Below are 14,945 nucleotides of genomic sequence, written 5' to 3'. Positions count from 1 at the left end.
AAAGGAAAATGTTCTGTTGAAAGCTACCAGCAGAATTCAGTTTGAAGGCAGAAGCCTAACAACTTTTCTTCTCTAAACACTTTCAGAATGGATAAGCAACAGGTTGTGCCTCTTAAATTAATTTTTGCAGGCATTGAGAAGCATTTTCCAAAGAACTGAGGTCCCATGCTTTTATTTGATGCTCTTAATGTGATTTGTAATCAGGAGTTTCTATGTTCAGATAAAAAGTTTGTGGTGGAACTCAATCACACAACTAGAAAGGTAACCTTATGCCTCAGTATCCAGAATATCTGATGGGCTGACTTTTCCTTCTCAAAAAAAAAAAAAATAAATAAAAAATAGAGCGACTGAATTGAGCCTGCGAGAGAAACAAGTCATAGGAACAGATGTGAAAAACACAAACATATCCCTTTTGGCTCACAAGGGTTTCTTGTTTACAGAATCCTAGCCACTATGGAGATGAGTGACATGTAAAAATGCAGACAGACAGATAAAGAGTGTTTTCTTTCTTGAAGATGATTCAGTTCTTACACTTCATTGGTATGATGGGTTAGGCAAGTACCGCCAGCATGCACAAGCCTTGAGTCTTCCTGATAAGAGATGTCAACCATCTGCCTTCCTATCAGGTGGCTGAATCAGAGACGCCTCTTAACACCTCTCCCTCTCTCATATTACCTCTTGATAAGTGTGAATCAGAGAACAAATTAATTACTTCTTACCTACACCAAGTGAGACCTGAATAAAGGCACAGATGGGAGCAGGATCCAAAGTTACACACACTCCATGTGAGTCTGAGATCAGCCACCCAAACATCTACACACACACACATCCAACATCCCTCCTAGTCATATACACTTGTGCCCATGTCATTGCAGTTCTAGCATGCTTAAATGTTCTATTTTTAATCCTGTTAAACTAAGAGTAATATTCTGAGAACTCAAGGTAACGTGGGGTTGTCTTGAATTTTCATCAGCTTCAGCCTAGGTCAGCAGAGTTGATAGAAGCTTAATCAAGGACTTCAACAAGCATTAAACCATGCTTTTAATTCACAGCATAAAGTCTGTCAGAGAGACTGCAAGTTTCTGCTTCACATAACTTAGAACGTACTGCATATGCTTGGTAAATACCAGAAATGTACTCCAGTTACAGAGTTTGAGGGAAATTAATCCATACCTATACTTCATTGCCGTTCAAGAAAGAACTCTGCTCTCATTAACAATATGTAAACTTTAATGTATAAAGAGTTGGAATGTTAAGGACTGTTTCTTACTATCTTCCACATTACATAGATCACTCTGAAAGTAACACCTATTTATTTACATGGACACCACAAAGAGCACAATAATACTAAATAATAGAATCAACTCAGCTATAAAACTCCTTTTTTTTTTGACATGGTCAACACTATTAGCTATGCATTTTCATCAGCAAGGAACAAGAGCCTACACACCACACTTATTTATAAGCAAATTGTGTCTGCAACATGGTTTGTCTTTCATGTCACTGTGGCCACTGCTGAAACAACACCCACCACTTCACTATGCTCACATTCACTGTTGTGTCTCCATAAACATTCAGCAAGCATCAGTGCGTGACAGTTTTTTTTCCCCATGTAGATGAATTCAATGACACACCTTTGCTTCATATGCACTTCCATGTCTGAAGCCATTCTGTCAGACTGCCCCACTGCTGCCATCTGTCACACAGCAACAAAATATAACAGAATATTGGTGGGGAAGGTTCAGCCTCTGCTGCCATACCACCAACATCCACCTCTGTTGTCATGGGCCAACATAATATAATAGGAGGCACTACTTTTGGAGTAGCCCTCACACTATCAGTTTAAAGTGGGGAATGGTGACTTGAATTTTCTGCTTTAGTAACTAACATGGTTAAGTCAGCTAATCAAAAAAGAATTTTAAATACATTCCTCAGATAAACCTTAATATCTTAATTTGCTACTTCAGTCTCCTTTGGCTTATTTTTCCCCTCAGTAAGCAATTTGCATACCACCATTTCCATCCCCTGCCTACTGCTTCTCAGTATCTCTTTCTAAATTCTCCGACCACTATGTGAGCTTCAGTCTCTGACTTCTCTTCTAGTGACTCCACAAAGATGTCACTCCTGAAAACATCCCAAGTATTATGTGACAGAAGGGAAAAAACATTTTTCACTCTGGCTTCTTGTATTACTTTGTGAATGACTGGCATATCATTGAGTGCTTTCAGTAAAAATCCTTCTTCAGCTCTCATGAAGCTGTGATATTCTGCAGTGGTCTCTCACAACAACCCTAATAAATACTCAGGCTCTTTTACATGTCTGACAAGCACAAATAAGGGTTGTTTTGCAAGAATTTCACAATTTTAATGAATCTGTAAATTCCCCTTCCATCTGCTTCCCCCCCCTTATTCCATCATTTGCTTTTCCCTGTAGATTTTATAAGATAGAATACTTTCAGACTGTTTTGAATGTGCTAAGTCTCTGTACTGCACACAGGAATTTATGTCCCTCTCCCATATGAGCTAGCCAGTACAGCTGTCAGAGTTACCGCTTCGCTTCAGCTTTGGAAGCAACAGTTCACTCCCACGCAGACCTGCCCATTTTCTTGCACACACACACAGAGCTTCATTTACTTCTTTTATCACACAGACACCTTGTCTAATTGACAACACAGTCCGGATGCCTCAGTTTGCAAGGAACATTCAATGAATAAAAAAAAGAAGAATGAAAATTGCAGGCCTTTCTGAGTTACCCCCCAGGATGAGCTAAGCCTTGGCTGTCAGAAATGTTTCCCATGCCAGAATTTCATAGTGATATTTATTTTTACCAGGCATATTGGACTTTTTTTGTTTGGCATGAGAGATCCTGCAAACTCTGCCAGAAACGGCTGTTTTTCTTCTCTGCATCATTAGTGGGGTGGCATTCCAGCTTAGAAGGGTCACTTGCTTGGTACTTAAGTATTTTTAAAGATGTTGCCTTTTCCTTCTTGAAGAGATAATGGGATCAATAGCTGAAGGAGAGTCTGTCTCCAGCTTGACATTACAAAAAAAAAAACCAAAAAAACAACCAACCAAAAACAGATTTGCTTGCTAACACTGAGCTCAAATACAACCAGAGTTTGATCAATATATTTAGTCGACATCACAACTGTAGCATACGACTTACAACTACCCTTGATTTTAACATGCAGATTCAACCTCAGTAAGTCACAGAACCCATCACAATCATATTCCCTCCTCACACACAGATCACCTACAATTTAGAACTACTCCCATGACTAAGGAGTAGAATAATGTTTCTTGGTTTTTTTTCCCCCCCAAGAACTTATGTTTTGAATGTAATTATCTGTGAACTCAATTAAGCCTTATCTTCAGGTGAACATGAAGTTCATTGATGTATAGACTTCAAAATTTGATCAGATCTGTAGTTTCTTTCTGTTCATTAAAAGGGGGAAAAAAAATATCTCTGCAATCCAGATTACAATGTAGGTAAGCAACAGTAAAGAAGAAATAATTATGATTGTACAATATTTGCAATATGTTTTCCTGCACATTTATGACACCTAACCAGTTAAGTGTATGCTTAACTTTAGAGTTCCAGGTACTATTACAAGTGTCAAATTAAAGTCCATTAATGGTACAAATGTTGACTACTTGGGAGAGCTGCTGCTGTCATCAAGTCCTATCATTAGCTGGGAAATAGCGTTGTTTCCAAACTTCATTTAGTGGCAGATGTTGGGAGAGAGAAACTTCATGAATCTCATTTCTCTAAAGCCCGCTGACCTTCAGAAACAATTTAAGTCCCATCTGTTTGCCTATGTTTTATCCACATAAATAAATTAGTATTAATACTAAGTTATTAGAGAAAAAGACTGCTTTGTTTTGCTAAACTCTGGTTTGTTTGTGAACAAGGTAACAGTTCATTCAGTTTGGGAAGGCTCAGACCAGGATAAACATGGGGAGTACTGCAGCTTTCTCGGTAAACGTCTCCCAAGGAATCAACAAGATGAAAATACAGATTCCCTCATATAATTTCATTGTAATTTTGGCTGACCTTTTAACTTAAGATAACCATATTTTTAGCATGTGTGTTTAGAGAGTTTGATCATAGTTCATAAATATAATTATTAAATCAGAAATTTATTGGGAGGTTTTATGGGTTTGCTAGTGACTCATAAATGAGTCACCCAGCTGTGGCACCACTGATTTTTAAGATGTCTTGCATAATAGAACACTAATTCACAGGATTTCCAATTAATTACATAAAGAATAGCATGCAAAGTTTTTATTCCCCACTCATTCAGTTTACTCTTCACAAAATTTATCTCTGCTATGGTGCTTAAGATAACAGATCATCAACAAAAATTGACACTTCTGTTTTCACTCAGTATCTGATTTGTTTTCCAGATGTTCTTAGATAAACAGGTTTTGTTATCCCACCAGTAATTTTGTTAATGTACCCGTTTTGTTAATCTATGGGCAAATGCATCAGAGGCCTCAAAAAATACAAAGCATCACCGAACACCCAAAAGCTAATTCCTGGGTAATATAGATACTTAGCTAATTCTTAAAATAGGACAATGCTATGGACACTCAAAAGTAAGTTTGTAAAACTTGCTTACATGATAGTAGTCAGACATGGGACAAGACGGAAGACTCCTCACAGCCTACTTCTTCACACGCTGCTGTTGTAAACCTTAAAGCAATACAGTCTCCAACTGCCTCCTTCAGAAAAAAAACAATAAAAAGGAAAGTTTAGTTTTTTGTCTCCAGTACTTCTAGGCTTTAACGTAACTACTTTAGCAATAATTGTTATAATTCTAAGCAAATAAAATATTTCATTCCCTCCCCCCCCCCCCCCAAAAAAAAAAAAATAGAAGCCAGACAAAACGACTCAGTCTGTTTAAAACAGGGTATTTCCTCTGGAATTTGTTGCTTGATATCTAGTCCTGTTTATTATTCTATATAATGTTCTCTCTGAAAGAGGGGCTGTTTCTCAGGAGAACTTCGGCTAATGAAAATATTTCAGATCAACTTTGATAGTACCATTTAGAATAATGAACATAAAACCAGAAAGGATTAAGCTACATAATTAATATAGTGGGCTCAGAGTATGTGGGAATGGAAGAGAATAGAAATGTAATCTAAACTACATCGCCAAGAGGTACTTACAAAGCTGACACAGGAAGGAGCTTTCCAGGCCATGCATCAAAATTTAACAAAGAAATAATAGCATGAAAGAAAAATTTAAATTATCCCACTGATTATTTTCAAACTTGCGGTCACAGGGACTATTATATAATTAAACCAGCCCAGTTTACCTAAAGATACAATATCTGAAAGTCTACTTAAACCAGACTTTAAGGGGAATTAAGCTAGATAAAATCAAATGCTCATAGACAAAACTTAGCAAATTTAGTTAAAAAAAAAAAAAGTTAAGGATTCCAGGGTGGATGGTAACCCTGAGAGTCTACTCCATATGCTTGTCCTAAAGTGGGAACTGTACTCCTGATCATCTCCCAAGGGGTTGCTGACAGAGAAGACTGCTGTTTTCTACTATCGTTCTCCCAGCAGGGCCTGAAAGAACATTAAATCCCTGTTAAAGGGTTCCTCTTCCCAGAGCAGCTATTAAGCAGATGCTTTCCACTGACCCAGAAAAGCCTTCTCAATTTAAAAGAGCTTTTTATTAAAATGCAATACTCTTGAGTTCTAAGATTAATATGGGGAAACAAACTTAACATCTACAGCCAACCTGGCAGCATTTCTCCCTTTTCAGGTCACGACTGCAAGACACCAGGTAAGTCCTAGAGCTGATCTGTTATATCACCTAATCCTGGATCTATTAAGTCCAGAAAGGAGTTACAGTAAACAGGGAAGTCTATAAATGGCTCCAGAAATGACATCTTGCTTTTATATAGCTTTCTTTGAGCTATTAACATTCAGATGCCATTACTACTGAAACTTATTACTACCACAAGTGGGTTTAGAGTCCAAAAGGATTCCCTGAACTGGTTTAAAGGAAATAATGAAGTCCAATCCACAGAGACCAAACAGTAACAGAAAAAAAAAATCCCAGAGAAAATGAGAAATCTTACAGTGTAGTATTTAAAATTCAGACTTTAAAAGCCTCTTGTAGATAAGTGCTCCAGATAATAATCACGGCAAAGTTGTGCTTTACAGAAATGGTTTAAACAACAAAGAAGAGAGAGCGCACAATTTGTTCCTACTAAGAGTTCCTACCAGCTCAAGAGACTGGCAGAATAGGAGAGGCTTCTAGATTTGGCTTTTCAGTATACTTCTGTACACAATAACATAACCTAGTATTTTCTCATTGTAATACTATGGCACCATAGAAAACACAGCCATAAGAGCAGGGCAGAGAAGCGCTAAGCTGCAGCAAGTAAGGGTAACCCAGGTGCATGAGCCATAGATGCAGAAATGACAACACTCAAAACTGCTTACCCTTGCAAGGTCTCAAGGACACAGGAACCTCCAGCAAAATTCCCTCACCTCCATTGCCAGCCCTTAAATGAGGTCTGGGAAGGGGTGGATCCTGGCTCCAACCCTTCTAGTCACTCAGGGGGCATTGCATGCAGCTGAGCTCCTCTGGGTTGGCCCTGCCTTCCACCAGGTGCTCAGTCACTGCTTTAGGCTGTGACTCAGCATTTCTGCTATGGTCATTCTGTGTGAAAGCATCAACTTCTCTTCTATTTAATTCCTGACCTCAAAAATATCCTACGCCAATGTGTTCTACAATCTGATTTTATCTGGTATCAACAATCCCTCTTCTTCAGATTTACGGCCTTTAAATACACAGATCTGAATGCACAAACTGCAAAAGTGGATATAGAGTTTTAAAATGAGCCGTATTGTATCACAAGTCATTGTAGATAACGTTGTCATTTTATATGTTGTACCCACTCTCTTTAACACAGTCTTATTTTTTATCTGATCACTCGCCACACTGGAGCGTCTCACTGTTTGTTTCCTACGTTATTCTCACTACTCATCTTTTAAATATTTATGTCTAAGACATATTAATTCAAAGACAGAACAAGACAAAGAGAACAGAGTGGCCCAGTCAGTGTGGGGGGAGGAATGTAAATAGGTTGGCTATCACATCCTATTTGTTCTTTTTTATCTATGGTTGTGACTGTGAGTAGAGGTTGAAGACAAATTTGCAGCAAGAACATTCAGCTTTTTCCCTCAGTGGAGTAAAAGCAGGTTGTGTGTCCATCTCTCTTAGCTGACATGGAATTGTTTTCTTCAGAGTGACTGGAATGATTCTATATTTTTTGTTTTAGGATAAAAACAGCGTTGATAGCATGCTAATGTTTACAGTTGCTGCTAAGTCTTGTACAGAGCCAAGACCATCCTCAGAGAAGGGCTCAAGGATCTGGGAGGGAACAGGATTAGGACATGTGACTTAAACCAGCCAAAGGGATATTCCATACCATATGACATCATGCAGAAGGAGTTTTGAAGGGGGTGGGAGTTCATCTCATGCTCTTGCACTGCTCGAGGGGCTAGCTGGGCTTTGACTGGGGGGTGGTGAGCAATTGCTTGTGTAACACTTGTTATATACATTCATATATTTGTACATGCATATATATAGTCATAACAATTATCCTTTTCTCTTTCTTAGTAAATAGTTCTATCTCAACGCGCAGGTTTTAGTTTTTTTCCCCCTATTCTCTCTCCCATTCCATTGGGAAGGGGGGAAGTACGCAAATCACCACATGGTGTTCAGCCATCCGTAGGGTTAACCCGCAACAATATCTAAGTGTTTTTTAAATATCTGTTGCTTTGCATTTGTCACTAAAAACACACAACAGTTCTCAGTCCCTCATTTGGAACTCCTGGGATTATGCCCTGGGTTGGGATTTTTCTAATGCTGATGTGAGAAATTCCAAAGGTTTTTGGAAATTTTGTCCCCCACCAGCTACTGAGGAAGGGGCACTCAGCAGGGCTGGTTCCTGACATGGGAAGAGCTCTGCCCGGACAAGGGCCATTCCCTTAGAAATTCCCAGATAAGCAGAATGAGCAGAAAGGGCCCCATAGCTCAGGACTTTTCTGCTACTTTCCACTTTCCTGTGTACAATGGGCAATGCCTGATGCTCCCCATTCCTTCCTCCCTAGAGCACCAAGGTTGCAAATCAAACAAACTCAGGAGCAGAGTGAGCATTACTAACAAGACTGATGTAACCGCATGGGGCCTCCTGGGTCACTGCTGGCCCTGCTCTCTGGGATAAACTTGTTACACAATACCCTTCCGTATCTTTATTACCATTGCCTTACGTTTCTCCTCGTGTCACTTTGTCTCTTCAGCCTTTCTCCCTCTGTTGAGTAGCCCAGCCTTGGAGCGCACAACCCGCACCATCACTCACACACGCCCTCCCTCAGGACCGGGCCGCCACGCTCCTCCACAGACCCTTCCCGCGAATTCCTTCCCGCGAATCCCTTCCCGCCTCTCGCAGCCCCGCGTCGAGGGCGGCAGTGCCCCTCTCGGGGGTGCCGCGGTGGGGCGGGGGCTGAGGCGCGGCAGTCGCCGGAGCCGCTTTGGGGCCGGAACCCTGGCGGTGTGAGGGTGCGTTCCCAGCCGGGGCGAGCGAAGGAGCAGCGTCGGGCGCCTTGGAAACGGACGGAAGCCGGGAGGAGGCGGTGGCAGCGGCGGCAGGAGGATGCTGAGCCCCGAGCGGCTGCCTGGGCCCGAGTACCTAGGTGAGGAGCGGGGCAGCCCGGGCCTCCGGCTGCGGTCCAGGCGTCAGAAGGGCTCGTTGGGGTTCCCGAGGGAGCCGCGCGCCGGCCTCGGGGCCGCGTGTGTGGCGGAATGTGTGGGCAGCTCGGTGCCCGCCTCAGCTCGGCCGGGGAGCGGCACCGCGGGGCCGGGGTCTCCCTGATGGCCTGAGGAGAGCGAGCTGCTCGTTTCTTCAGTGTCAGAAAGGGAGGGTGCTGCTCTTCGGCTGCGAGGGGGTCGGAAGGTGGGCTTTTCCTCTGAAATGAAGGTAATGTTGCCCGCTGATCACTTTATGCCACATAAAATAAAAACCGTTTATCCTACAAAGCAGCCGCTCCCTTGTGGGCTGCATCCTTTTGCGCTGGCCCTGGCAGTTGGTGTTACCACTACACGTTCCAGTAAACTAAAGAGAAGTGATTAGGTGCTATTGTGTCAAGTGAAAGGCAATTATAAGGGAAAGAAGTCAATATGACGTCACTTAATTGCTAAAGAGGAGATGAACTGCAAGCTGTGAGTGTTTGGAGCGAGTTCAAATCAATGTTTTTGAAGTGAGACTTCATCCATTACCTTCTAGGCCCGAGAGGCTGTTTGCTAATAACTGTTATTAAGGTATACTTAATTTGCTGCAGCTTTGTTGTACAGGGAAAGGTAAGAAATGGTATATGTTGGTTTGTGATACATGTTTCAGCATGGTTTTGCTGTCTCTGGTAAGTCAGAATGTAACAGAGCTAGAGAAACATTATAGCTTCTAGTAAATGGAAAGCTACTGTTGCAGGGGAAGGCTGAAGCAGCTGTTTCTTCAGCCTAGCCTTAGGATCAATGAGTCAGGATCCGTCTTCCCTTTCAGAGTGCCCTACAGCAATAAAGAGGGCTGAGGAGTTTAAGCAGAGGGGTGATCAACATCCTCTTGGAGTAGAACCTCTGCACTTTTGCTACTAGGCTGCTGTAGGTACTTTATACATGCCTACATAACTGCGCTGCTGTACTGTGTTACAGAAACTCGAGGCAGGAAACAGGAGTTTTAGCTCTCTGCGCAGGGTGACTCTTGAGAGATTCACTTTGGCGAAGTTCTTATTTTGGATTTCAACTTTGGCATTAGTTCAGGTATTTGCAAACAATATTGCAGCGTGCCATTTAGATACACCCTTCAGTTGTGTGTCACTCTGTTATACTACATCAGCATTTTCAACCTACGCATTAATGGAGACACTCATAGCTTTTCCACAGAATTGCTCTAGGCTGAGACTTGCAAGAAATTTTTTTCTTTTTTCTTTCTTTTTTTTTTTTTTTTAAACAAGCCAACTTGGTTTTGGGCTCATTTAATTGTTTTTGATGAAACAGGCGCTTAACTCTTACTTGTGTGAAACTTGTCAGTTAGGATTGAATCAGTCATAACAAGTCAGGAAGCAGAATACCAATTCTTAAAGTATAAGAAATAACCAGTTTTCTGTTTTACACCTAATGTTGAGAAGTGTGAATTTGGAGATGTGTGCAATGCTGTACAAGCAGCTCTATTAGCCTAAATGAAATGTCTCCTTCTCTCTCTATTTCCTGATCTATCACTTTTTTTTCCCCCTTTGGTAAAACCTTCTAAATTATTCTAATGTTTGGATTAGGAAAAGACACAAACAAGCATGTGAGCAACTTGATTTAGCTGTGTGTGTCCTTGTTCATTGCAGGGGAGTTGGACTAGATGGCCTTTAAGGATCCCCTCCAATTCTAAGGACTCCATGATCCTATGTCAGATTGAGGAAATAATTGTCTAAGAGCTTGTTCAGTTGATCACCTAGGGAGGGTGTTCTTCTGTTCAAGTTGCAGTCTATCTTCTGTTAGAAAATGTTTGCTACACAGGGGTATTTTCATTGGCTGCAAGTGTTATCAGGAACATTTTTCATGAGGTTGCTTACAGATCCTATGGAATGAATTCTGTCTTCATAGTAGGAAATCAGTAAAAAGTGTGTTCAAAAGATACTTTTGTTTTCTGCATTGCCCTGGCATTCTGAAATCACTGTTATTTGTATTTGTCCTCTTCTGTACCTCTAAGTCTTGTTAATATAGTTGTCTGCGATGGGATTGGAAGAAATTGTGCTTTAAAAAGAAGTTTCACATCCTGTAATTTCACTCTGAAATTGTTTCCCCCAGGCTGCCACACAAGAAACTCCTTGAGTCTCCTAGACTGGATGGTATTCTTTCTTTCCTGACCTGGAATAAGCAAGCTTCACCTAGCCTCTTTTCTCTCTTCTCCTTTATCAACACCCAAAAGAGACCAAATGAAATGAGTGGCCAAAGTAGCATTTTGTGCTACTTGAGGTGTTTCTTTTTTTTTTTTTTTCCTCCTCTTCCTTCCATTTGTAAGGTGATTCTTTTATGTTCAGTTTGGGTGCTGTATAATGAATATAGAGTGGTGTGGTTAGGCTGGTATCTACAGATCATAGAGCTAGAAAGTATGATGTTGGAAAAGGATAATCAGAAACAAATAAAAATGCTCACCCATGTTGTAGGCTGGCAGAAAAAAACTCCAAAAGGAGCAATCTCCAGAAAGAGATCCTTCCTCAGTGGCAGTCAGCACTTAAATGGGGTCTAGGAGAGGTAGAGCCAGGCTCCACCCCTTCCAGTCACACAGGTTAATTGCCTTCACCTGTGCTCCCAGGGCTGACTCAGTGCTCACCTCAGGTAATCAATCAGAGGCTCAGGCCATGATTCAACAGTTCCCTTACAGATGCTAAGAGGACAATATATTCTAATGGAAGTAGAAGCAGTCGTGAGTTAAAATAAAAATGAACACTGAATCCGGCATTCACTTAATTAAAAATAATTGCAAATTTTTAGTATGGAGAAGTTCCTGGGAAATGCAAATCTCATGTCGTAGTGACTGTGAGACAATAGGTAGAAGAGCAGAGATGAATAGAACTCAGTGAATAGGAAAGGAGATGAGGTCTGCAAAGTTGACAGAAAGGCTGCAGGGAAGAAGCTGTAGCAAGCAGGATATTTAAAGCAGTATTTTCACTGAATAAACAATAGTTAGCGTTTGGGGATAGTGACGAAAATGTGTTTTATGTTTGATAGATGAGACTAGAACAACAGTAGGCAAAATAAAGCTTATTTGAGTCACTTTTCCATGCCTTCCTCATTATGGTTTAATAACTGGTGATTGCTCCATTATTTATAACAGGCAACAGAGCCCTCAGTTTATTGTTCTACTCATGCAGCTGTCTTCTGAAACTTCAAATTGTAGATTTCCCCATCTTCTCTGTTAAAAAGAAAATACTGAAGATTATTATAAATTTCCAAAATTTTCCTCTGGAGTCTCCTTCTCTCTACTTCCTGACTCCAGGATGTTGTTTTTTGTTGGGTTTTTTGCCAGCATAAAACATGCCGGAACATAAACGTACTGTTAGGGAAATGCCTTATTGGTAAAGCATGGAGCTATTAAGTGCCAGGAACATGGTCCTGTTTCCTCATCTCTCTTAGGCTTAATGAGTTGAAAGAACATTCACATTTTACAAAGCCAAGAGTAGCTTACAGCAAAGTACTTCAGTTATGCAGCAACCTTGCACAAAACTGGGGTTTACTCTTCTCCTGAACAGAAACACTGAGTTAGAAAGTTCAAGTGCACCCTCAGCAAGTTTGCAGACGACACCAAGCTGTGTGGTGTAGTTGATGCACCCAAGGATATCCCAAGGATGGGATACCATTCAAAGAGACCCAGACAGGCTGGAGCAGTGGGCCCAGATGAACCTCATAAGGTTCAACAAATCCAAGTGCAAGGTGTTGCACCTGGGTCATGGCAACCCCCACTATCACTACAAAGTGGGGGGGTGAAATGTTTTGAATACAGCCCTGCTGAAAAGGGCTTGAGGGTACTGATGGATGGCAAGCTGGGCATGAGCCAACAATATGTCCTCACAGCTCAGAAAGCCATCCATATCCTGGGCTGCATCAACAGAAGCGTGATCAGCATGTGGAGGGAGGTGATCCTCCCTTCTGCTCTGCCCTGATGAGGCCTCACCTGGAGTGCTGTGTGGGGCTCTGAGCAGCCTGATCTAACTGTAGGTCTTCCTGTTCACTGGTGTTAGACTAGATGGCTTTTAAATTCAACCCTTCCGACTGTAAAAATCCTATGATTGTAGGATTTTCTTTACCATCATGTTCAATGTTTAGGCCACTGCTATAATCAGAAAGATTAACATGCTGGAAGGGTGATACAGGAACATAACAGCAAGAGGACCAGCACAGATAGGATAGTATTTCACAAGAAAAGTAAAGGTGCTCACCTGTCTCTGAATATCTAGGCTCACAGAAAGGACTCCACAAAGGAGAGATCTCCAACCAGAGATCCTTCCCTAGTGCCAGTCAGCCCTTAAATGAGATCTAAAAGAGGTGCAGCCAGGCTCCACCCTTCCGGTCACACAACTGAGTTGCCCTCACCTGTGCTCCCAGGGCTGACCGGGTTCTTTCCCCAGGTGCTCAATCAGTGGTTTAGGCTGTGACTCAACAGTTCCCGTACAGCCACACACTGCTATCTAGGCATTGAGACCAATGTTGGGTCTCTTCATAGTTGAGACATTTGCCAAGCTTCTGTGGAGCGCTTCATGTGAAAGATGTTGTGGCCTAAAAAGAGAAAACAAAGCCTTTTTCTTTTCCCTTTCTTGCTCTTTTATATAAATAGGAGAGCTGTAATCTGAAGGATGAATAACTTCTCTGCTGATGCATTAAAGTTTGCTTGTATGGATGATAACTTTGAATCTTCTTAGATTCAGTGTCATACTTTCTCCAAAATATTGCAGCTTCAAATCAAACCTGCAGTTATACTACAGGACATCTACCTTAGCTTGATAGGATATCACATGGACTCTGATCCCGAGTGAGGTAGATTTTCAGATCTGGAGAGTATAGAGGCCTATGTACTACAAATATAGTATTTGAGTATGAATTGATAGGGAGCCTGTCAAAGGCTATCTAATGTCCTTGTAACAAACTGGAATGGTCATTAATTCCACAGTGTTAATGACATGCTGAATAAATTCATATTTATATATTTTTTAGGGGAAAAAAGCTTGACAATTGTGCAGTGAAGAGGTGGTGTTGCCTAGCCTCTGCCCTGCATCTTGCAGGAGGTAATTGCTGGAGGGACTTGGACAATGAAGGCAGTCTGTGTGCGGTCTCAGGAAGTGTGTGCAGTGAAAGACTGTAATGTCATGGTTTGTGACTAATGTCTGATTAATTTTTTGAAAGAAATATTCAGTTATGGTCACAATAAAATTACAAACGGAGCCATTTCTCAATTTTTTTGTTGAAAGTGATTTTAAATCTGTGAATATACAGAGTACGATGTGTTGTGTTGCCATTTAGCATGCACTCCTGAATAGCTGTTCACGTCTCGCTCGTATCATAGTGTTGACTCTGGTATGGCCAGGTCTACTTGCACTTTGCTACACGTTCTGTCCTTTAATCTCGTTTTTTAGGGTTAACGGGAAGTTATACTGCCAAGCTGTGCAAAGCTGTGAGGAGTGATAGCTGTACAGTGATGTAGCTCTTAGGTTGGTTGTTTTTATTTACATACTTGTCTTGCTAAGTCCACTCCTTTGCGATATCTGAAGATGTGAAAAAGAGCATCCTGAAAGATCATCAATGCTGAAAAATCTTCTGGAGCTGATATTCTTTTTTTGCAGTTTATATACATTATTATTACTCACGTAATATTAGCTGTAATTGTTTTTATGTTGCTGTAGTTGTCTTTTTCTAATGTGCTTTAATACAGTGGGGCCCTTAATTCAGCTCTGATTTAGAATAAATTCTGGAAGAGTATTTAGGAGCATGCAAAGTAGCAGCTAGAGACTTAAAAATGCCAAAAATATTTCAAGTACATTAAATCTTGTAATGCTCTTGAACTTCTGATAACTAAAATGAATTATAATGGTAATTGCATCAAAGAGTGTGTATTTTGAGCACTTCAGTTGAGGAGGAGGAAAATAATTAATAAAAATCAGTCTCATTATCCAGGAGTTCCCACTCCCGATTTCTCAAAACATTCTGCTATGCCGGGAATGAAGCAGCCAACAAAAAAACACTCGTGCACACTGTAGGCATTGCTCTGGTAGAGAGCTTGTGATCCAATAGAAGGCATCTCTCATGACAAGTTGAGCAATAATGTAGCTAGCTGATTTGATAATTTGATAAATAAGACTCAACCTCTGCTCTAGGCTGTG

The 14,945-nt window shown here is 41.1% G+C and overlaps 2 protein-coding genes across 4 annotated transcripts in view; one reads left to right on the top strand and one right to left on the bottom strand.

The window, feature by feature from the left end:
* The window catches only part of LRP4 (LDL receptor related protein 4), a 94,974-nt gene extending 86,369 nt beyond the window's left edge, over positions 1-8,605 (bottom strand). The window contains exons 1-2 of one of the 2 annotated variants that reach the window (XM_046942516.1): positions 8,287-8,605; positions 4,622-4,724 (exon numbers count right to left, since the gene is read on the bottom strand). The gene's annotated coding sequence lies outside the window, so the exon portion shown is untranslated. The remainder of the gene's footprint in view (positions 1-4,621; positions 4,725-8,286) is intronic. The other variant, XM_046942517.1, reaches the window with a different exon arrangement.
* Positions 8,606-8,649: 44 nt separating this feature from the next.
* Positions 8,650-14,945, top strand: part of C11orf49 (C11orf49 homolog) — an 88,888-nt gene continuing 82,592 nt past the window's right edge. The window contains exon 1 of one of the 2 annotated variants that reach the window (XM_015287186.4): positions 8,650-8,720. In XM_015287186.4, coding sequence (XP_015142672.2) covers positions 8,681-8,720 — 40 coding nt within the window. In that variant the 5' untranslated portion in view covers positions 8,650-8,680. Of the gene's footprint in view, positions 9,005-14,945 lie in introns of both variants that reach the window. The other variant, XM_015287187.4, reaches the window with a different exon arrangement.

The sequence above is a fragment of the Gallus gallus genome, chromosome 5, assembly GCF_016699485.2.
Source record: "Gallus gallus isolate bGalGal1 chromosome 5, bGalGal1.mat.broiler.GRCg7b, whole genome shotgun sequence".
NCBI classification, from domain to species: domain Eukaryota; kingdom Metazoa; phylum Chordata; class Aves; order Galliformes; family Phasianidae; genus Gallus; species Gallus gallus.
This window is presented reverse-complemented; position numbering and strand designations above follow the sequence as displayed.